The sequence below is a fragment of the Acomys russatus genome, chromosome 2 (genome assembly GCF_903995435.1).
Source record: "Acomys russatus chromosome 2, mAcoRus1.1, whole genome shotgun sequence".
NCBI classification, from domain to species: Eukaryota; Metazoa; Chordata; class Mammalia; order Rodentia; family Muridae; genus Acomys; species Acomys russatus.
The window spans coordinates 27969598-27992516 of NC_067138.1; the positions used below are offsets into that span (position 1 = coordinate 27969598).

A 22919-nucleotide genomic window follows, 5' to 3' on the forward strand; every position below is an offset into this window, starting at 1 on the left:
TACAGAAAGAGCTGTCTGTGGAGAAAGTAGCTGGCTTTTAAAAACAAAACAAAACAAAACTGATCTGCCTTTCAAGGAAGGATTTGTTAACAGAAACTTGTTGCATATATGGGAATGTTACAGTGAAATTCTCTTTAGGATTTTTTGTTTTTGTTTCTTCTTTCTCCTTCTCCTCCTCCTCCTCCTTCTCTTCCTTCTCCTCCTCCGTCTCCTCCTCCTCCTTCTCCTCCTTCTCCTTGTCCTTGTCCTTCCCCTTCTCCTTCTTCTTTCATTTATATTTGAGAAGGAATTTCTTTATGCAGCCCAGGCTGGCTCTGAATTTACAGTTCTGTGGCCTTGGCCTCTTGAGTAGCTGGGATTAGAAGCAGATGCTCATTCGCATGTTCAAAAAAGAGTAGTGCCCAGCAGTATCAGTGTGAATGCAGTTTGTCTGTGGGTAGCTGACCTCAGAAGACAGACAGAAAACACTTTCTTGCCAAAAATTATAAAATTTCAAAATAACAAGAAGTTTTTTGAGTTGCAAAACTGAATTAAACAGACACCTGGGCCCAGTCTCAGATATGCTGATCCAGCAAGTACTTAGTAACCAGCAATGAATGGGTTCATCTGGTCCCTGGTTTTAACATAGCACATAGGGAGTTTGAATCACATGAACTGATTCACAGTACAAGAGTTGTACACTGAGAGCTGCTCTAGGCTGGGTGCTTTGGCAAAGGTTGGGCTTGCAAAGGTGGGCAAGATACAGGCATTCTTGATTCTCAAACACAAGTAGGGTCTAGACATAAGATAGACAGACATGAAAGTGTTTATTAAATTAATAAATATGATAAATATTCTGTGTATGATCTGCTGATTGCTAGTATGTCCTATGGTAAAGAGATGCCTCAGAGCCCTCAAAAAAAGGCTCTCCAAAGGCAAAGATGGCATGTGGTTGATAGTCTGGAGTAAGTGCTAGACTTTGGCTGAATACTTGAGCATTTTGTTGAGCTTCTCGGACTGATGGAATTGGATGAATTGAAACTCAGGAAAACTTGATTTTATACCAAGGTAATGTTTTTCATCATCAACCATAGTGATATTTCGTTCCTGATAATTCTTTTTTTTTTTTTAATTTAAAAAAATAATTTATTCACGTTACATGCCGATTGTTACCTTCTTGCTCATATCCTCCTGTCCCCACACTCCCTCTCTCTTCCTTCCTATTCCCCTCCCCTAGTCTTCTGAAAAGGGGAAGCTCCTCCCTCACCATCCAACAACAGCCTATCAGGTCTCATTAGGACTGCCTGCATCCCCTTCCTCTGTGTGCTACAAGGTTACCTCACTAAGGGAAAGTGATCAAATCAAGGGGCACCAGATTTCACATCAGAGGCAGGCCCCACTCACCCCTTACCCCACCACATGGAGAGTGAGCTGTCCATAGGCTACATCTGAACAGGGGCTCTAGGTTCTCTGTGTGTGTGGTTGGTGTATCAGTTTGTGCAGTGTCTCCTGTGTCCAGATCCATTGGCCTTGATGATTTTTTTTTGTGCAGTATGGAAGAGAGGGAGGGTAGATGGAATGACCTGGTAATTCTTTATTATGATATTAATAAGACTATTCAACTGGCCTGAGGGATTAGTGTCTTTTAATCAGGGTATCCCAATACCAAAGTTTTGTGTGACCTCTGTGTGGTCAGAACTGGTCACAGCACTCATATAAGAAGAGAAACTCATGGAGATGGTGTCCCTTAAATAGAACAGATGGCTAGTGTACACTCAGCTACTGGTCACAGTTCATCACTGAGAATTTACTTAACCTGGTTCATGCACAGCTTCAGGGTACCAAGAGATGCCAAAGGGGAAAGAGAGCCCAGTAGAACAGTAATCCACCCCATCTTTTCAGCATAGGATCCTTTTTTTATCAGAAATTCTGAAGGTCCCATCTAGATCACTAGCTGATAATAGAGAAATATGGGTCTCATCTTGAAGTTTGTGGTCTCATTAATTAAAAACATTAAGAATGGACTCAAATGGAGGCTCAAGTACAGTTATGTTAGAGTTTAAAAGAAAACCTCAGAGCAGTCAGGATGAAAGTATTAGGGTCTTTCTGGGAGTCGGGGGCATAAAAGAAAAGAGACTATTGTTTGAGTTAGAATGGCATGGGGGTCAGCCACATGACAGTAGGCAGTGAGGAAGGAAGCTTTAAAGAAAACATTAAAGAAGCCCAAAATATTAGGGAAGTCCACAGTGCTAGAGCAACCATGGAAAGAAGTAAAGAAAATGTTATATTTTTCTGAGTAATTCAGAAAATTGAGCAGACCTACAAAGCTGCATGCCTGCAGCCCCCAAATGCAGGAATTCTAAGAAGGGAAAAGTCATCCTTTTAGAGAAGAATGATTCCTTTATACCTCTTTAGCATGGTTATAGCTCTTTAACACGGTCCAAGGTGAACCCAATTTCCTAAGAGTAGTCCCTACCAGCCCCTTAACGCGCTCAACTTGAATGTTAGGTCTCCACTTAGGTCAGAGCTTTCATTCTCTTGACCAGAATGTTTCCCTTAGTGGACCTTTAAAGCTGCTGTGTCATCTTCATGATGGAAACACTTGCTTTTAATATTTTAATACAGTTGAATTTAACAGTGTGATATGTTAAAACCAATCAGCATATATGCTGTCATATTTAAGAAAGTCTTCTGTATCCGCAGGGCATTCTGCTGGGGGTGAGGAGGGAGAGGGAGGGAAAGAAAAAAGAGGAGAGGGATGGGAAGAGGGGGTAAAAAAGAAAGAAAGAGAGGGAATGGAAAGAAAGGGAAGATTTGGAGAGGAAAATGAAGAGAAAGAGTGAACAGGAAAGATGAGAGAGAAAGAATAATAGGAAAAGAGAGAGGAAGCGAAGAGTCACAAATAAGTATGCGTATATGTATATGTTGCTTCTTCTTTTTGTAGGACATGAAGATAAAACACACTTTCATTTTTCCCATATGGGTAACGAATGGTACTACTACCTCCATAACTATGGCATTTTAGCCTGAGGGCGGTACAAAGTCACCTTTATTGTAAAGCAATAGGTTTTGTCGTGTGTGGTTTCCGCATGCACAGGCTTTAGTTATATAACTTCGTTGATTTGCTTAACTGATCAGTCACACACAACTGCACGGCTCAAGTTCCAGTGCACTTTGTTCACTGCAAATACGTGAATGAATAGATGTAAAGTACGAGCTCAACAACCAGTTTCTTGGTCCATAAACTATTACTTGAATAAGAGCTGCACACCCCTTCCAAAATCTATCTGGTAGTTTATGGCCAGTGTGCATCTGCTTTTAAGTTCAGATCCACACAGCAAAGCATGTAATTTGACTTCTTCCTTGTTCACCGGCGAGGAAGCTATTTGAGGCAGGTTGCAGCATTGCAGAGTTGAAGTTGAACATGCATTAAGGAGCGGAAAGTGATAAGGATGCTGATGTAGGTTCAGGTGTAACATAAGTGACCTTGGGAGTGTCGAGCTTGCCAATGGAACCCAGTAAAGGAGCTGAACACCACAAATGTGGCAAGTGTTTCTGACAACAGGACAGAAGCGTTGAAAGGGTACTAAAGGAATGTTTCTAAATCTTGACATTGAAAACACCAATGATGAGATATCAGAACATGTAAACACAGACAGGAGTTAGGAGGTTTGGTAAGGCATAAAAACAGATTGCTCTGTACTATAAAGACAAGGGACAGATGACAAAGACTTCTTGAATTATTCTTTAGGTTTTTTTTTAACATACAAAAAGCACTTTAATTTTCAAATATTTGCTTTTTTAAATTATTATATACTAAATGGCATCTCTACTATTTGTTTAATGTTCATTCATATCCTTATTTCAAAGTGAGAGGTTTTTGATGACTGAAACGTTAAAAGGTCGTCTTTCCGTACTGATTGTGACTGGTGCTTGGCTTGGTTCCCAGCACAAGTCCTTTGTGGCTGCACAGCACTGTGCAGAGCAGGAACGCCCTGCATCAAGCTTCTAGAGGCAGGTAGGTCACTGTCAGCTCACATATACACTGTCAAATCTGCATTGCCTTAATTGCTGGGGACACATAATACAATGCGGTAACTAGTGGGGAGAGTTCTTACCTTACTCTAACTCAGAAATGCTCTGACAGTTTTTTGGACTTTGTTAATCTGTTTAAATATTGCTACCTGTTTGTCAATTTTTTCGTAAAGTAGTACGGAGGATTTTATTTAATGACATTAAAATTTTAGATTACTTTATAATAAACTAACACCTCTCTACCATCTTCCTAGTGAGAAGTACCTCTCTTACTTCCTTTGGTATCATTCCTTAGATTTAGAGGATGTTTGTGTAAATTATAAGACATTTCATTTTAGATTTATTTCTAAATTCTTAGTTTTTATGGTAATTTGATGTTGTAATTTTTAATTTTTTAACATATATATAGTTATTTTATTACACATGAATAAAATAAACTACATACAGAAGGGAGAACCATGAGACAATCATGAGTTATATAAATGTTACAGTCATAGTGATTTGGCTATTTGTATTTGTCAAACATGAAATAAACATCTTTCCTATCTTGTTGGTTTTAAATTTCTGAATGAAGTTCAATATCTATCATATCTTGTCCCTATTAACTTAAATTCTTTATCTTGATATAAAAAAATCTTATCCATAACCAATTAAACTTGATTGTAAAACTAAACTATTTGGTCTTCAACACCCCCCCCCCCCTCAAAGACTTTGCAAGTTTTATTGAATCATTTTATAAACCGTACCTTTCTGGTCAGTGGAAGTGCTCTGGGTTCTTATTGCTTTCCTTTTTACAGTTAACTGTATTTCTCCTATCTCTAATCTCTCCACTATCTGTAATTCCTTGAGTTTTTCATTTTGTATGTCCCACAGGTGAGCAGTGGGAGTTCTGTTTCTTTCTCCAAGAACACTTTTCTTTTTTCTTTTTCCCTTCCTTCCTTCTTTCCTTCCTCTCTTACTTCCTTCTTTCCTTAGGTCTTTTTCGGTTTATTTTGTTTCTACCTTAAATTGCACTGTCAGGTATGATAATAAATGATAATTTGGAAGTGTTTATATTAAAATGGTGATAAAAAGTCTTGTTATTTAAACACAAATCTATAAGTGTAGCTCAAGTACACTTATGAATTTGTCTTTTCCTTTGTTCTTGGCATACATGCATTTACAGAATTTATAAGAACTCTGCAGAGAATTTGCATATGTACTAGGACAGCCTTGCTCTGTTTTTACTACCCTGTGTGCCTCATGCCTTCACCTGTCAGTGGTACAATATAGATGTGCAAGTTATTGTACGCAAATTACCTGACAAGAGTACTTCCTAAAGAACATTACCGGAGTCCATGAATAGGGTCACAAAACTGGTTGTTGACACAAAGTCACCTTTGTCCTTTACACAGGTAATGGATGGTTTCTTGAGAATATTATTGTTAAGTATGAAGAAGAAGAGAGCTGCCAGGAGGTGCTGTTTCCATGTCACAGGTTTGTTGCCATCACTGCAAATTTCCATTCTACTTTTTCTAGTTTACTGCAGCCATGCCACCCCGCATGCCTTCCCCATCTACTGGGCCACAAAATTCTGACTCTTTAAATAGGAGCCAAAGGCTTTCTCTCCTTGGAATCTTCTCACTAGCAGCAATAGCAATCCAGTCATTGTCAGCGTTTGTTTATTCTGGAGTCAAGTATGCTGAGCTAGAGAGAGAACTGGATCATATCTTAGAGAGCACTTCCTGTTTCTACTTCTCAAATATCTACTTAGTTTTCTTCTGGTTCTACAAACTTGCTTCCTACATCTGATGTCTCTAAGGTTCAATATCTTCACAAGTAATATGGAAGTAATATCTATTCTAGTTAGTGTATTTGAGTAACTTCAGTGTGAATGAAAATTTTTGTTTGATCTCCTAATTCTAACATGATTTATTAATATGGTATAGATATTGTAATAGAATCAAGTTTCAAGTGCCACTCTGATTCCTTGGCCATATGGCTAGATAGGAACTACTGAAATTCTAAAACCTTCACCTTTCAAAATTGTATGAAAATGATTAAGTATTTCATATCTATTCTATAGAGTTGTTATAAATTGAAGCTCAGATACCTTAAAATATATGATATGAAAATGGAAATTATAAAAATATTTTTTAAAGTTTTTCTTTTTCGGTTTTTTGAGACAGGGTCTCTCTGTGTAGCCTTGGCTGTCCTGGACTCACTTTGTAGACCAGGTTGGCCTTGAACTCACAGCAATTCCACTGCCTCTGCCTCCCAAGTGGTGGGATTAAAGGCGTGCACTACCACACCTGGCAAAAATAATTTTTGAGCATTATTAAGTGCATTATAAAGATTATGTTTGTCCACTCCTTTAGTCCTTGCCCATAGTAGTTGAACACTTACCATGTTGAGTAATAATGGAGGTCCATCCATAAGGTAATCCAGTCTGTCTCAGCAGGGACCTATGCTAATAGTAATGCAATATAATATTAATGATACAAATATGATAGAAATTTACATGTGAGAAGAACCCAGTTGTCAAGTTGTTACATCGATACAATTGCATGTTCCTTGAATCTGTAGCATTTGTGTTTATATTGTATATATTAACCTATTGATATAAAAACATTGCAAAGAATAAAGCATTGTATTGAACTGTGGCTATAAAGAGATGAAAAATGCAGAGCCCCTATCTTTTTTTCAGATGAAAATTTTTTATTTTTTATTTTTATTTTTTAGAGGTACATGCCTTTATATTTTTATTTTGTTAATTTATTTGTATTACATCTCAATTGTTATCCCATCCCTTGTTTTCTCCTATTCCTCCCTCCCTCCTGCTTTCACCTTATTCCTCTCCCCTATGTCTGTGACTGAGAGGGACCTCCTCCCCCTCTATATAATCATAAGGTATCAAATCTCTTGTTGATAGCCTGCTATCCTTCCTCTGAGTGCCTCCGGGTCTCCTAATCCAGAGGGTCCTAGAAACCTCTAAGAAGAACATTATGACAGGTGGATCTGGGCCCAGGGGTTCTGCTCAAACTATGGCATCAACCAAGGACAATACATGCAGTAAACATTGAACCCCTACCCAGATCTAGCCAATGGACAGGACATTCTCCACAGTTCAGTGGAGAGCGGAGACTGACTTTCACAAGAACTCTGGTGACTCATATTTGACCAGAGCCCCTATCTTTAGTGAGCTCTCACTTGATAGACAAGGGAAGAAAATCATACCTCTTGTCAAAGCTAGAGAACTAGGTGTGCTGAGAGCTTAGAAGGTGACTTGACTTCCCTGTCCCTAAAGTAATGTATATTCTTTCAGACCTACAGAGAAACATGTTGATTGACTGGGTTTTATTTCATTATTTTTTATTCTGATTAATATCCACTTCTTTGAAACTTAATAATGAGTTACATTCTCTCCAAACAAACTTGTAACACTTCCCTGCTCTTCTATGCCTATTTCCCTCAATATGCATACATCTAAAATGCATATGCATCATAGCAGCATCACCATTTATAATGTTCCAACTACAGCAAGAAACCATACAATTTTGTTTTTGTAAGAAATCGTTTTGAAAAAATTGACTTTTTTTTTTCATAATTGGATTTGAATTACTGTTTTCTGCAGACTGGCTCTGAAAATCTCACTCTATTCTTAAGGAAAATAGTGGCAAAGATGCCTGCTGTAGGACTTTAAACAATTTATATGATGTACCTGCAAAAATGCCACATTACGTTATAGGATAATAGAAGCCGTTGTTGCAGATGTAATTCAAATTAAACAGTTCTTGTGACCCAAAAGCCGTACATATGAACAACTAAGAAAACCATAAGACTATTTGTCAAGTATTTTCAGATCTACAAATAAGTGTCTTATATTTTTAAATCTGGTTTCTGCACAATCTAATATGGTAGCCATTAGCTACATATGGCTAATTAAATTTACATTAATTAAAATCAAATCAAATTTGAAAGTCAGTTGCTCGGTTGTACTAGCTACATTTAAAAGGCTCACTAGACACAGATGGTTAGTGATTGCTATATTGGCTAGACACAGACAACATTTGGTTGTATTGCAATTTAAGTATTTGGTATCATAGGAAGCAATGTTTAATATTATAAAATATAGTATCATGGGTCTTAATGTGATGACGCACATTAAATAATACAAAGACTAAATAAACAGTGATTATTGCTCTATTGTACACCAAATTTATCACATTTAGCAAAATCTAGAGAGGCAGATTATTTTTAGAGCCAAAATTAATTACACTGGCAAGACATAGGAGTCAAGACAGAGGTGATTCACTCCTATATCTCAGATTAATTGCAAATTTTGAAAATTGGACTCATAAGAACCAAGAAATGCAGACAAAATATTTATGGTATTTTATGGTTATTATTATTAAATGCTGTACATAAGTCCATCATTGTCTGTTTTCATCAATTGAACTATGAAAGTGTTCACATTTTCCTTGCTTATTCTTTCTGAGGATCCAGATTTAGGTAAGGGCTTATGGATAAAAGTTCATGCTATTTCTACAGAGGTAAAACAAATCAGAGTCAGGCCTTGTTTGACAGGAAATCAGAGCTCAAAGATGTGAATGGCATGTACAACTCAAGATGAATCAACCAGAGGATTGGATCTCTAGGTCCCTAGGCATCCTGGGAAATCTTAACTGAATATGAGGTCTACTGCAGTGTTTCTCTCAACCTCTGCGTTGCAAACTCTTTGGGGGTAGAAAAACCTTTTCACAGGGGTCCTCTAAGACTATTGTAAAGGAAGGATATTTACATTATATTAATAACAGCAGCAAAATTAGAGTTATGAAGTAGCAACAAAAATAATTTTATGGTTATAGGGTCACTACAGCATGAGGAACTGTATTAAAGGATCATAAGATTAGGAAGGCTGAGAAGCACAAGTCTATTGATTCCATGATTTCAGTGTGATTTAGGAATTCCTTTCCTAGGAGTCGATGCCTGCATCCAAGGCTGAGGTTGCTCTGAAGATGGTTTGTTTGAAAAGTCTGATATTTAAAGTTTGGAAGACATGGACTTTTGTGTCCTTCCACCATAAATTTTCAGCCACTTAAACTCCAATTCCTTTGTATTTATGAGAAAAGTAACTGAGGAAGAAGTTATCAATGACATCATTTTGAAATTATAAACAAAACCAAGCAGAGGGTGCCTTCTGTCATCAGATCATCTAAGATTTCCCCAGTATATCTTCTGTGCTGCTGGAGGGACTACCAGAATGCCTCCAGATGCAGATAATGTAGAAATACAGTAGATGTAGAGGCTTTTTCTATTGCCTGTTTCAGCTCCTAAATAATGACTCAGAGACCTATTAAATTCATTAATAAGCTTTAAGCACTATAGCTGGGCAGGGATTGATATACTCTAACCCAATTATAGTAGATTGGCCACTTCCCAGCAACATGCCCCATGCTATTTTCCATCTTAGTTTTCCCTTGGTTGCTTCTGCTCCATCTGTCTGTCTTCATAGTGAACGCCTTATGGTGACCTCTGGTCTTTCTCTCCTCTCTATTTTTGTCCTTTACTTGAGACCCATTGACTAGGATTGTAAACGCGCCTTCCTCTGCTCTCCTGCCTGTCTATAAGCTGATATATTCTTTATTAACAATTAGGGATGTTGGAGAACAATTTTTACACAAGATTGAGACAGGAGATTCTTCATAGAAATCACAGTGCCCACATCTGGACTGCAGCCAGATCTCTGGGCACAGGAATCAGTATCTGAACACACAGTGCTGGAGACCATCCCCCAACGGATACTAAACTCGTAGCTCAGGAGTGGGCTTCATCATGAAGCCAGAAGTCCATACATAAATTCATTTTGAAATGGGAAAGAAAGAGAAAATTAAGGAAACATGAGAAGGGAAAGGAGTTCCTCCCTCACCCTGAGATCTGGTTGGTCTTTCACTCAAACTAGAGTCAAGACACTTCAATACAACTAATAGAGCCAAAACTGCCTAGAGAGCTAACGCACTGTTTTTTCTAAAGCCTTCTCAAACAAGGATGTTAAAAACAACAAATAAGCTGCTTCCTCAGGGCCCGAATGTGGGTGACCTAGAGTTTAATGTTCCTCTCTTTGCCCCAAATCTAAACAATGCACCCTATTAATACTTTACAATTTCATTCATAGTTGGAAATTCTTTAGGATAAGACATCACTACATTATCTCATAAAGTTTTATTTATTTAAAACTTAGGTGTTGCCTAATATTTAAACTTTGTTGTAAATTAAATTTTGAGCTATGCAAATTAGAAGCCGCAGGATTGTACATATAGGCATTGTAAAAGTAATAAAGGATGCATGTCAGGAAGCCTGCACCCATGTCTTGGCTTGTCTCCTGGCCTTGTATCTCTGTTTAAATGGTTTCTAATCTCACTAAATTGCTTCACTCCAACTCACCCTAAAGTTCTTTTCTGAGGCACTTTCAAGATTGTGTAGTTTTACCTGTTTGAGGTCCCTCCTATTAGAATATATGTGGCAGGCTGTACCGCAAAGTAGAAATCATGTCACCTTGTTGATCCACGTGAGAAGTTTTATTAAGGGAGAGATTACGGAGACAGTCTCTGGGGACACAAGGGGGGGGGGGCGCGGCGGGGGCGCGGCGGGGGGGGGAAAGGAATTCCCTTTATAAGTGGAACTAGCGCATGTGCGGAAAGTGCAAAGGCATGCGCAGAAGGTGCACCATGTGGCTTAGGGGACCTGAATCCTTCAGGCTGGCATGCTTCTGATGACAAGTTTCCAGGGTGACTTGGAAGGTGCATGTTTTCCCAAAGTCCTCAGGGCCCCTGGGGTGGCTTCAACGCTGCCTGTTTACTAACACCCCTATCAAGAGTAGCTCTCCTGGCTGCTAGTAGCAATGTTGAGCTGCATCTAATTGCTATGCTGATTTCTAGATCCTCTCAGCAGGCCAGTTCACACTCTGCATAACTTCCACACCACAGACAATGAACGTGCAGCAAAAAATCTGTATGTTTCTTACCCAAATATTATTGGGAACTAGAACTCAGGACAGAGGATGTCCAACTCCAAAACAGCCTTGTCCCATACAAGAACAACTGCCACTTGAATTTACTAAAATTCAAATGGGACTGGTGGGAATTGAGAATTGCTTTGGGCATTGGATAAATACCACGTTTCAATGAGGTAGCATCAAAAAGAACCTAGTATAGTTTTATGCTGCTTGGACTTTGAAATGTTGAATTTCTAAATTCACAAATTTTTATAAATTGGAATCTATAAAAATAAAAATAGTAAAATAAATTTCACTTTTTAAGAGTGACAACTTGCGTCACTAATATGATAGTTTTCTTAAAGAATGCCCTAACCTAGTCTGAGGGTTAGTCAGTGTACAGACTCACCAATCACATGACAAGAGAGAAATAAAGTCTAACACACACACACACACACACACACACACACACACACACACAAAAGCCAAATGAAAATACTTACTAGCTTTAAGATGTGCTAGAATATTGTGTTATATTAAAATTTTTTTCTAAAGAAAAAGAAAAAAACCCAGAATTTAACAGTGAGCCAGTCTGATCTTGAGACTTGAGTATAGCATACAGATTTGATGAAGTTAACTAGATAACTTAATGTAACTTAAAAGTGTCACGTGGTTATTAAAAATGTTGAGCTTCTCCTTCGAGCCTCCTTTAATTTCACTTTCCTCTCTGATGAGCACGTCTTCCTTCACAGTTCCCTCCTACTATCTTCTCTTTCCTCCACAGATGGCTAGATGAATACCAGGACGATGGCGAGACTGAGCGGGAACTTCTCCCCCGGAAGTAGTCAAGGTGCCTCGGTAGGGGGGACCTATGCCTCTTGGGAGGGCTTATTTGGGCCACTAGCTCTCTTCCAGTTATTCTTCATCTGGTCGTGATCCTGTGTTTTCTCTTTACTCAGACTGGAGCAGATGCCCTCAGCGAGCCTGTTCACAATGGACCCGGTCACTGGTTTTTTTTTTTTTTTTTTTTTTTTTTTTTTAGAACTCTGAAGTTGCGAAACTCTGGGGATCTTAGCTAACAGCTGGCCAAGCTCAGCCTGTGGTGCACACGTTGCTGCTCCTCCTTCCTCCTCTTTCTTTCAAGAGATGAAATTGCTAAGCTTACAAAAAATGTTTATCTTTTTTGAAAATGTTTATCTTTTGAAGGACAAAAGAGCCATCCTTTGAAGAAGGTACCTGGAGAGGTACCAGATAAACGTTTGATCAATGTGAAATCCTTGTTGCAACACGTTCATTTCCAAGTGGTTTTAGTTTTAGATGACGGCTTTTTCTCTCCTCACATTGGTGGTAATCACACTGAGAAAATACAAAAAGACCCCTTTCAGTTTGATTACCTTGCATTCCCATGCGTCTCTGTGGGACAGAGTCTTTGGGAAGCTGGTGAGTGTAAATAAACAGCAGAGAGCAGTGCTCAGGGAATGCAAGCTGAGGGCTACATCTGGCGTCCATTAATCACCTTTCCCCATGAAGACTCAAACGTTCATCATTGTGGGGCAACAAGCAGTTTCTAATCTTTCAATTTTGACACATGATAGAAAACCTACCTGAAAGCTAGGGGAGGTCTTAGGTTGACTTCGTCGTAGACTCTGCCTGTTTCAGTCTCAATTCTGCCATCACGAGATGGAGAACACTGTGATTAGCCTTTTGCCACCGAGAGAACTGAGGATATAGAGTGTAGTGACTTGGGCAAGCCAGGGGTGAAATAAAACAGGAGAACCGCAGTCTGGATCTGAAAGTCCTACTCCAGCCGCAGACACATTCACAGTCCGCACCCTCCCCCATCCACGTACTTTGTAAACTATGTGAAAAATCACAGTGTTCTGAACATTTAAGGGGCCTAAAGGGCCAAATTTTACGCACTGCTTTCATGGCTCTGTTATACACCGGTACATCCTATTGTGTGCTTCACTCTTCTATTTATTAAACAGTGTTTGACACAGGTTACTTGACCATAGAGGAGAAGAGCTCCATCTCATCTGAACCTACGTTAACATCCAAGAAATCACTGACTTAACACATCATTGCAAGATTCCCTCTATTTCCAGCACTTGGAAAAGCGCCGAGACAATCGGAGTGAAAATGAGCTTGCTCTATTCACTAGGACTGCTTTATTCCCACGGACAATACATTTTACAATGGAAAATTAAAGCACCCAAAGTGTAGTTTCAGATACTACCTGTGCTGACGTGTAACAGAGGAAGAATTTTCTCCAGTTCTGTGAACTATCTTTTCATTCTGTTCACAGTTTCTTATGCTGTGCAGAAACTTTAAAAATGTAGTCATATTTGTTAGTTTGTTAACCAGAGCTTTTCTCTGTGGGTAGAGGAAGTTTTCACTTATCCTATGCCTTGAAGTTCAACCCTTATGTTTTCTTCTGTCAGTTCAATGTTTCATATTTTCAGTTAAGGTGTTTAATATACATTGAATGATTTTTTTCACAGGGTGAGAAATATGGATTTGTTTTTATTCTTTACAGGTTGATACTAGCTTTACTAGACCCTTTAAATTGATCATCTTTCTTTATGTCTATGGTTTTAACACCTTTATACAATAAATTAAGTGGCCATAACTACGTGAGTTTATTCCTGGGTCCCTATTTTGTTCCACTGGTCAACATTTCTATTTTTATGTCAATATCATGCTGTCTTTGTCATTGTTTTATCTGTAGTATAATTTGAAGTCAGGTATTTTTTATAACTTCAGCGGTATTCTTGCTACTAAGGATAGGTTCTGTGATTCATGGTGATTTGTGTTTCCATATGAACTTTAAATTGTGAGTGTTGTTGTTACTTTTGTTATTGTTGTTACTGTGGCTGTTTTCTTTCAGTTAGGTAAAGACTGTCAGGGGAATTTTGATGGTGATTGCATTGGATTTGTAGATTACTTTTTGTAGTATATCCATTTTCACAATATTAATTCTGGCAAATTCCAGACTTAATATATAGAGAACTGCAAGAATTAAGAGTCAAACAGACCTGCTGTCCTTCCTCTGAGTCCCACCAGGTCTCCCACTCCAGGGGACATGGTCAAATGTGAAGCACCAGAGTACGTGAGAAAGTCATATCCCACTCTCCACTCAAGTGTGGAGACTGTCCTGACCATTGGCTAGATCTGGGTAGGGGTTTAACGTTTACTGCCTGTATTGTCCTTGGCTGGTGCCTTAGTTTGAGCAGGACCCCTAGGCCCAAATCTGCCTATGATAATGTTCTACTTGTAGGTTTCTAGGACCCTCTGGATCCTTCTACTTTGCCATTCTCCCATGCTTCTCTCATCTAGAGTCCCAATAGGATGTCCTCCCCTCTGTCCCAGTTTCCTGGTAATTGAAGGCTTGATACCCTATGAGCATATACAGGGGGAGGTAATCCCCCCCAGGAACAGTCATAGGGGAGGGGAATAAGGGGAAAAGAGGAGGGAGGGAAGAATGGGAGGACACAAGGGATGGGATAACCATTGAGATGTAACAAGAATAAATTAATAATAAAAATTTTTTTAAAAAAGAGTCAGACAAACAAATTTCTGTAGTCAAAAAATGCACTAATGAAAGAGAAGGCAGTTCTCAAAGAATAAATATGAATGACCAATGATTCTTTTTAAACTACTCTATATCCTTAGTTATCAGAGAAATGAAAATTAAAAAGTGCTTTGAGATTCTCACGCTAGTTGGAAGGGCTGTCATCTGGGAAAGTGACAACAAATTCTAGAGAAGATCAAGGGACGTGAAATACATACTCATTTCTGATGATTGTGCCATTTTACAGATACTCTAGAACTAGTGTGGACTATACTCAAAATGTCAAAATAGAACTAACATATGACTTCTCAAGCATATATCCAAAGGGCTACATATGCTGACACAGAGATGTATGCTAAGAAAAATGAAACTATGGAATTTATATATGAATGCGTGGACGTGGAATGTTATAAGTCAACCAAAGTAATTTAGACTCAAAGACAAAAGTCTCATTTTCTGTCTTATATGAGGAGCCAATCTTAAAATATTTATATATAAGTGGGTATAGATTATGAAATGAGAAAGGAGATGCCAGGGAGGAAAGAGACAAGTAAGAAAAGGGGACAAGAAAGGCAAAAGAAGAGTATGGAAGAGTACGAGGGTACAATATGGTGTAAGGGTGTGGGGTAGGCAAAAGAGGAGGAGTATTAGCAGAAACAAAATTCATTTTAAAATAGCACCGTGAAGGCTAATACTGTATATGCTAATTTAAAAATTAATTAAAAAGTTATAGATACAGTAATTTGAAGGTAAGGGCTTGATATAGCTTGGAATGTCCCCAAATGTCCAGTTGTTAAAAGTTTAGAGTGTTAGAGATAGGGCAGAGTGGGAGGGAAGGGGTTAGGACTCTGAGGGTGCCCTTGAAAGGGACTGTGGGACCTTATCTTTCCTTTTTCTCTCTCCTTCATATCTAAGCCATAAAATGAGTGGTTTTCTGGTTTTATACTCTTGGCATGATGAGCAGTGAGGGCTCAAAGCTGCAGCACAGACTGAAGGCTCCAAAACTATGAGCCAAAATGAATGTTTTTACTTTGTAAGTTGTTTATCGTAAGTAGTTGTTATAGCAGTGGAAAGCTAACAAACATACAACTTTTGAATAGCTCATGATGAGAATAAAAATAATGTTCTTTAAAAATCCAAGCAGAGAAAAAAGGCATGAAAAATAACTTCAGTTATTTGTGACACTTCATGATGTTCAAAACACTCATTGTTTCAAACTCATTTTTTTTTCTGAGAAAGCATTATGGATTTTCTGTGTGCAAGACATATAATCAGACTCTAGCATACAATACCAAGCAGCATATTGTTACCCTAAGATGCACCTATGTTTAGGAGACCTTGATAAAACATGTACGCTTCAACACAGAGTAGGAAGACAGCACTTTCTGCTTCAGTTTAAATAGCAAATTCTTGGCATACTGCCTGTGTCATGATAAGTGCTCAGTGTCTATTAAATGCATGAATCATCTCTGCATTATAATACACCTTTTAGTGGCCAGAATATCACATTGTATCAGATACAGTTCCTGTTTGTGTGGAATAAGCACTCAAATGCTTAATAGATGTTTATATAACAACATGAGTCTGAACATAGCCCTGCCCATTCTCTCAGAAAGACTGGAGTTTCATCTTTCCCACTTCTGTCCAGCATCCTATTCATAACCTGTCTCTTGAGAATGGAGGCATTATCAATGCTGATTCGATCCATTTTTTGTTGATTATTATTTAATTCTTATAATGCCATGTTCCTATACAGTATCCAGATTCTCGGATTGTATTAGTCTGACCATTCAAAATCTTCCTTGAAAGCTGGGAAGACAAAGAAGCCATATCTATTTCTAAGTTTTCAAAGCATACAGCCCAAATGCAGGAAACAGATTTTTAAAGGGTGATGGCATTTAGGTGGTTTCCTCCCCTAACCAAAAAAAAAAAAAAAAAAAAAAAAAAAAGCGAATGACTTTCATTCAAAACCTGCCATGTGCTTTAAACCCTGAGAAGTGAGAGACAATGTAGAAACACAGGCCAAAGAAAGTGTGACCCATTTCATAAAATACCAAGACAAGATGGAGTAAAGAATGATTTCATCTGATGGATGGAGACTCTACCTCAGTCAACAGCTTACCGTGATGAAGCAATGGCAGTGGGATAGTAATGTATGTTTCTACAAAGCTAGTGAGCTGATGCAAGCAGGGATAATGGCACCAAAAGATGATGCAGTTCTTTTGTGGTTTTAATTTATACAGGTTTTAGAGTGCAATACTAGTTATCCTTTAATATAAGAATAGGCTTTCAGAGAATTTTCGAGAGTTAGGTTTATTGTTAATTATCAAGGGATGATAATACATTTGAATAGTCACTTAGGTTAGTTTTAAAAGCAAGGAGACTGGAAAGCAGCCAAGTAAGCTGAGGTTTTAAAGTGGAGGTTCATTTTCGTTTACTCAGTGGACAACATATATAAAGTGAGATAAAAAATTAATCTTATTTCTAGACTACCGTAAGTCTGAAGTCCTGGAGCCGCAACATCAGCTTTTTAGAAGCTCCTTTTGCAGGCCTCTATTCTGTCTAACAGGTTTATTGTCAGGACACAGTCCAAGAACGCAGTTGTGTGAGGTTTCTGAGTTCTTGTGAGAAAATTCCAAGAAACCAAATCAAGATTCCTGTGACCTCAATTTCATAAAAAACACAGAATTGGTTTTGGGTTATGCTTTACATGCCACTCTCAGGTGTAGCAGATAGGAGAGAGTTTACTTTAGTTTACTTATTACAACTGGCTATTGTTATTTGTTTAGAGGCCTTTATGGAAAAAACATGCTTTTGTAACATGCAGCTTACTTTTGTGATTGTACACTTTACTCATATGACTCCTATGAACCCTGAGGGTATAAATTGCCTGATGCTCTAAATAAAGTTGTCTCTTGCATTAGACTTTAGCCTGCTTCATTTATCGACTCCGTTCTCCCAAGTCCCATGGTCTCTAGAATAGTGACATTTAAGAATATGGCCATTATTTTAAGGCCAATATTCATTGGCTTGTTGGTTTAGGACATTCTTCCTTTCTTAGAACCAAAATTCAAATTCTTAGCATCAGGCATAATTAAGTTAAGTTTGTTCTGTATTTCCATGTCATCTTTTTTTTTCCTTCTCTTGTTGTAACTGTCATTTTCTTATGGCTGTTATTTTATGTCACAAACACAAGTGTGCCAAGTATAATATTACTTCTTTTATTTTCTGCACAGTAATTTACTGTTTAAATCCAAGACAGCATTTTCAACAAATGGTGCTGGTCAAACAGGATAGGTACATATAGAAGAAAAGATGATCCTCATCTTTTACTGTGAACAAAACTGAACTCCAATGGATCAAAGGCCTCAGTCAAAGATCTGATAACCTGATTCTGATAAAGAAGAAAATCAGGAATATGTTTGAACTTGTCACAGGAAAGGACATTTTTTTTTAAATATTTTTTTTATTAATTTATTCTTGTTACATCTCAATGTTGGAAAGGACATTTTGAACAGGACCTGATACACAGAAATTAAGACCAACAATAGTACACCATGAAAATAAATAGCTTCTCTAAAGCAAAGAACACCATTATTCAAGTGCAAGGGAAGAGGGCAGTCTACATAATGAAAGAAAAAATACAAGACAACATTAGTACTTATAATATAAAAAGAACTCAAAAATAAAACATCAAGAAAGTAACAGCCCAATTAAAAAATTTGGCAAAGAGCTAAACAGGTATTTCTCAAAAGATGAACCACATTAAAAAAAAAAAAGTTCAATATTGTCAGCAATCAGTAAAATACAAACTAAAACTACTTTGGGATTTCATCTTATTTCAGTCAGAATGGCTAAGATTTTAAAAAGTGGTGAAAGTCCTGACATGAATGTAAGAAACAGGACACTTGCACTCACTGCTTGTTGGAGTGCAAAACTGGTCCCGCCACTATGGAAATCATTGTGGAGGTTCCTTAAAAATCTAGAACTAGACCTACTATATGAACCAGCTATCTGCTCACGGGAATATACCCAGAGGAGCTCAGGAAATATCTGCCCATCCATATTCCATCGCAATTCTATTCACAATAGCCAAGAAATGGAAAACGGGGATAATGGAATAGGAAGGATTGAATTGGAGTGTAGGATGGGAGAACAAGATGGGGGGGGGGATATAGTAAGGGACAGATAAGGCTAAATGTATTTCAAGTAACTCATATGTAAGCCTACATACTACTGTAGACGTTTTCTAATTTATATGTAGTTAAAATGGAAATACCCTACAATAGAGAGAGAGAATGCCCATACTAGATACCACAGGTTAGCAGATAAAAAACCCTAGCCAGAAATGGGTGGGTTACCTCTTTTTAGAGTTATGCCAGTGAAGTTCCAAATACCTCCAGGCACTATAGTCTATAACTAATGCCTTGGGTTACCATCCATAACTTGAGAGTAAGATGTTATTTCTGAAGACCCCACATACTTGCATCATAGAACACGGAGATATCACAGTGGTACTCAGCTGGAAGTTTCCTCTCCACTGGCTAGATTTCATAGTGATGAAAGGTGATATGCATAGTAAGGGAAGAGATAAGTATTCATCAATCTTAGTAGGCTATGAACCCAGCCAGCTACAAGAATATCTGGCCTGCCAAGACATATCCACTAGTGCAAAAGAGGTCTGGACATCATGAGGGTAGCCAACTAGTTTCTGACGACCTCACAAGATGAACCACACATGAAATCATCATTTTTCTGAGAACCTGTGGCTAGATAAGTACATAGGCCATAGGGGAGAACATGCTACTATTAATCTTCCAGATGAACATAGTATTAAATGGACTTCTAACAACTTATCATATACCTGTAGATCAATGCATATCCCAAACCTCATTAGAGAACCTTCTATTTTCAGCACATGATTATTAACACAGAGATTCACATCTGGTCAAAGTATAGAAAGTAAGAGCTAGTGGGATGCCTATCCCTAAATAGGAAACCTCTATTACACCACTCCCTCCAGGGTTCAGGGATAATTGTGGAGAAAGGGGTAGAAAGAATGTAAAAACAAAAAGCAGTGGACGGCCTTGAGAAAACAGTGCCTTCTGCACACAACAAAGAAGTTCACATATGAACTCAGAGTGGTTGTGACAGAAGGCACAAGACATCTGAAAACTTAATCCAAACGTAACCCTAACCCTGAAGAGGGGAAGTGATGCACACGATTCTGCCTGTATCTGGGGATAAGCAATTGGTAGCTCCTGGGAGAGGATAAGTCAGTTTAAGAGTGTAACTTCCAGTGAATTGATCAGACCTGTCCTAGGTATGCTTTCTATTGCTGTAAAGAGACACCATGGCCAAGGCAACTATGGTAAAGGAAAACATTTAATTTCATCTGGCTTACAATTTCAGAGGTTTAGTCCAGTATCATCATGACAGGAAACATAGCAGTATGCAGGTAGGTGTGGTGCTGGAGAAGGAGCTAAGACTTTTGAATCAGCCCGGTAACACACAGAGGAAAGGGAAGCCGGGGATCCAGATGAGACCTGATAGGCTGTTGTCATACTGTGGGGGAGGAGGTTCTGTTTTGGCAGAGGTTTGGGGGAAGGGAATAGGGCAAAAGAGGGAGAAGAGTGGAAATAGAAAGATACCAGTCAGGGGATGTAATATGAATAAATTAAAATAATTTTTAAAAAAGAGTTCTGAGTCTTGTTCCTCAGGCATCAGGAGACTGTTTCATAAGGCATAGCTTGAGCATAGGAGATCTCAAAGCCTGTCTCCACAGTGACACACCTCCTCCAACAAGGCCTCACCTACTCCAACAAGACCACAACTTCTAATAATGCTACACTTTCTGGGCCAAGCACGAAACACCTAAATCTATGGGGCTATTCCTAGGCAAACCATCACAACGCCCAAACAAAAGTCCATACATCAGAGAATATATATAGCATCAGAAATCTGATACAATGAGTGTTTACAAAAAATGATCCAAAATTGGGTGAATCAGAAAAAAAAGGGGGGGTTGATATGGAAGGAGTTGAGAGAGGAGTGAATATGATTAAAAAATATTGTATGAAAAATTTAAAAAGTAATGCAAAGTTTAAAGAATAATAACAAAAAAGAAATAATTGCACTTGAAAGCAAACACTGAATAAACAAGCTGGAGGTTAAAAATATCAGTGGGAATAGAGAGCTATAAAATTAATTTAGTAGACAGAAGAGAAAACCAACAATACAGGATGCTTGGAAATTAAAAATACAATACTAAAAATGTAGAGTTCTGTGTGGGTATATCAGCAAATTAAACTAAGTTAAAAAGGCAGCTTGTTTACCAAAGTATAGATCAGAAAAAAATTTACAGAATTAATAGAGAAAAAAGAAAATAATGTGCACTGATAAGATGGTGAAGGTGAAACAATAAGTTGTAACTGTCCTGGCTAGTTTTATGTCAATTTAACATATGCTAGAGTCATCTGAAATGAAGGAACCACAATTGAGAAAATACCTTATTAAGACTGGGCTGTAGGAAAGTCTGTAGGGCATTTGCTTTTCTTTTTCTTTTTAAAGATTATTTATTTATTTTTTGTATATGAGTGCTCTATTTGGATGTACACCTACATGCCAGAATAGTGCATCAGATCACATTATAGATGGTTGTAAGCTACTATATGGTTGCCAGGAATTGAACACAGGACCTCTGGAAGGGCAGTTAGTGTTTTTATCTCTGAGTCATATCTCCAGGCCAGGGCATTTTCTTAATTAGTGAAAGATGAGTGAAGGTCCTGCATATTTTAGGTGGTGCAAGCCTTGGGCTGGTGGTCCTGAGTTCTAGAAGATAACAAACTGAACAGACCATGATGAGCAAGCCAATAAGAAGCATCCCTCCATGGCCTCTGCATCAGCTCCTCCCTCCATGTTCTTGCCCTGCCTGAATTCCTGTTCTGACTTCCTTCAGTGATGAACAGTAATATGGAAGTGTAAGCTAAATAAACCCTTTTCTTTCCAACTTACATTTTGGTCATGGTGTTTCATCATAGCAATGGAAATCCTAACTAAAGACAGTAATATATCCAGCTAAATTGCTAGAAATACTATACAGAATGTACAGAGACAATATCTGAAGAGAACAATATCTGAGAACTTCCCAGAAATATTGATTTTGCTACAGACTTCTCAGTTAATAGAGGATCAATAAATCTTTAATTGAAAATATTGAAATAAGTTCATATTTTTAAAGACAGTACAGTAAAAGTATGAAGTACAAAGACCGTGGACAAACCAAAAACATTTTGGGAGAGAGTCTCTGTAAAATGCAGTGAGTAAACACATACAGATGGTGTCTGTGAGGGGTAATCTTAGTTGTCAATCTGACTGCATCTGCAATCACTAAAGCCCAAGTAGCTGGGCACACCTGTAAAGGCTTTTCTTGACTGGATTTTTTTGAGGTGAAAAGACCCATCGCAAAGCAGTGCCACATCTTCTGGAAGTAGCCTACATGAAAGGAGGAATCTTTTGATTTTTGCCTATTTACCCTGATCCTGACATCTGTCCTGGTCTCAAGGAATTTGTGAGAAATTTGTTTGCCAGGGTTAGAACCTACTTCTGCAGGATTACAACAGAGAGAGTGAGAACCAGACCTCTATAGGAAATCTTTGGGTCTAGTACCAGATTGGGACCTCTAAGACATCCAGTCACTTGGGCTGAACAACTTCCAGATCCGTGGCTTTTCCATCAGGAAACATCTATTGTTGAACTACTCACCACAGTCTAGAAGCCACTCTAATACATTATGTACATTTATTATATATAAGTGGGATGAGACTTTCCACATTATTATCATTAATCAAGAAAGATATGTCCAGAGGACAATATGATGGAGGCAGTTCCTCTATTGAGATTTCCTTTTCTTGATATGTATAGGTTTGTGTCAAGCCAGCAAAATCCAGCAGCTGCACTTTACAAATGCTGTATAAGGGTTTGGCCTTCAGGACTCCTATCAGAAATGTAATAAAGGTGTCATAAGTCTAGGCCAGGCAGAGTGTCAAGAAGCTGATTATGAAACTTAGGCATCTGTGATTTCATCAGTTACACAGATTTAGCTAAAGAGTTTCCCAGTTATGAGGAAAGCTATTACATAACCCCAAAACAAAAGGGCTGGATGATTCAATGTAAGTTAAACCACATAAAATTACACTCTGAATATTTTTATATTTGAATGTCTTAACAAGTATCTAACCACTTAACAACCTAGTTATTAAGCTATACAAATCATGTTGTGGGTCCTAATTCTAGGCAATCAGCCAATATGTCTGTTTTTATGCCAGAACCATGATGTTTTTATTGTGGTAGCTCTGTAGT

At 38.1% G+C, this 22919-nt stretch overlaps 1 protein-coding gene across 1 annotated transcript in view; it reads left to right on the plus strand.

Moving 5' to 3' along the window:
- LOC127201237 (lipoxygenase homology domain-containing protein 1-like) overlaps window positions 1–12289 on the plus strand; it is a 339490-nt gene extending 327201 nt beyond the window's left edge. Inside the window, 3 exon segments of the mRNA XM_051159652.1 lie at window positions 5409–5490; window positions 11772–11837; window positions 12194–12289. Of these exon segments, the coding sequence (XP_051015609.1) occupies window positions 5409–5490; window positions 11772–11832 (143 nt within the window). The 3' untranslated portion in view covers window positions 11833–11837; window positions 12194–12289.
- The last annotated feature ends 10630 nt before the right edge of the window (window positions 12290–22919 follow it).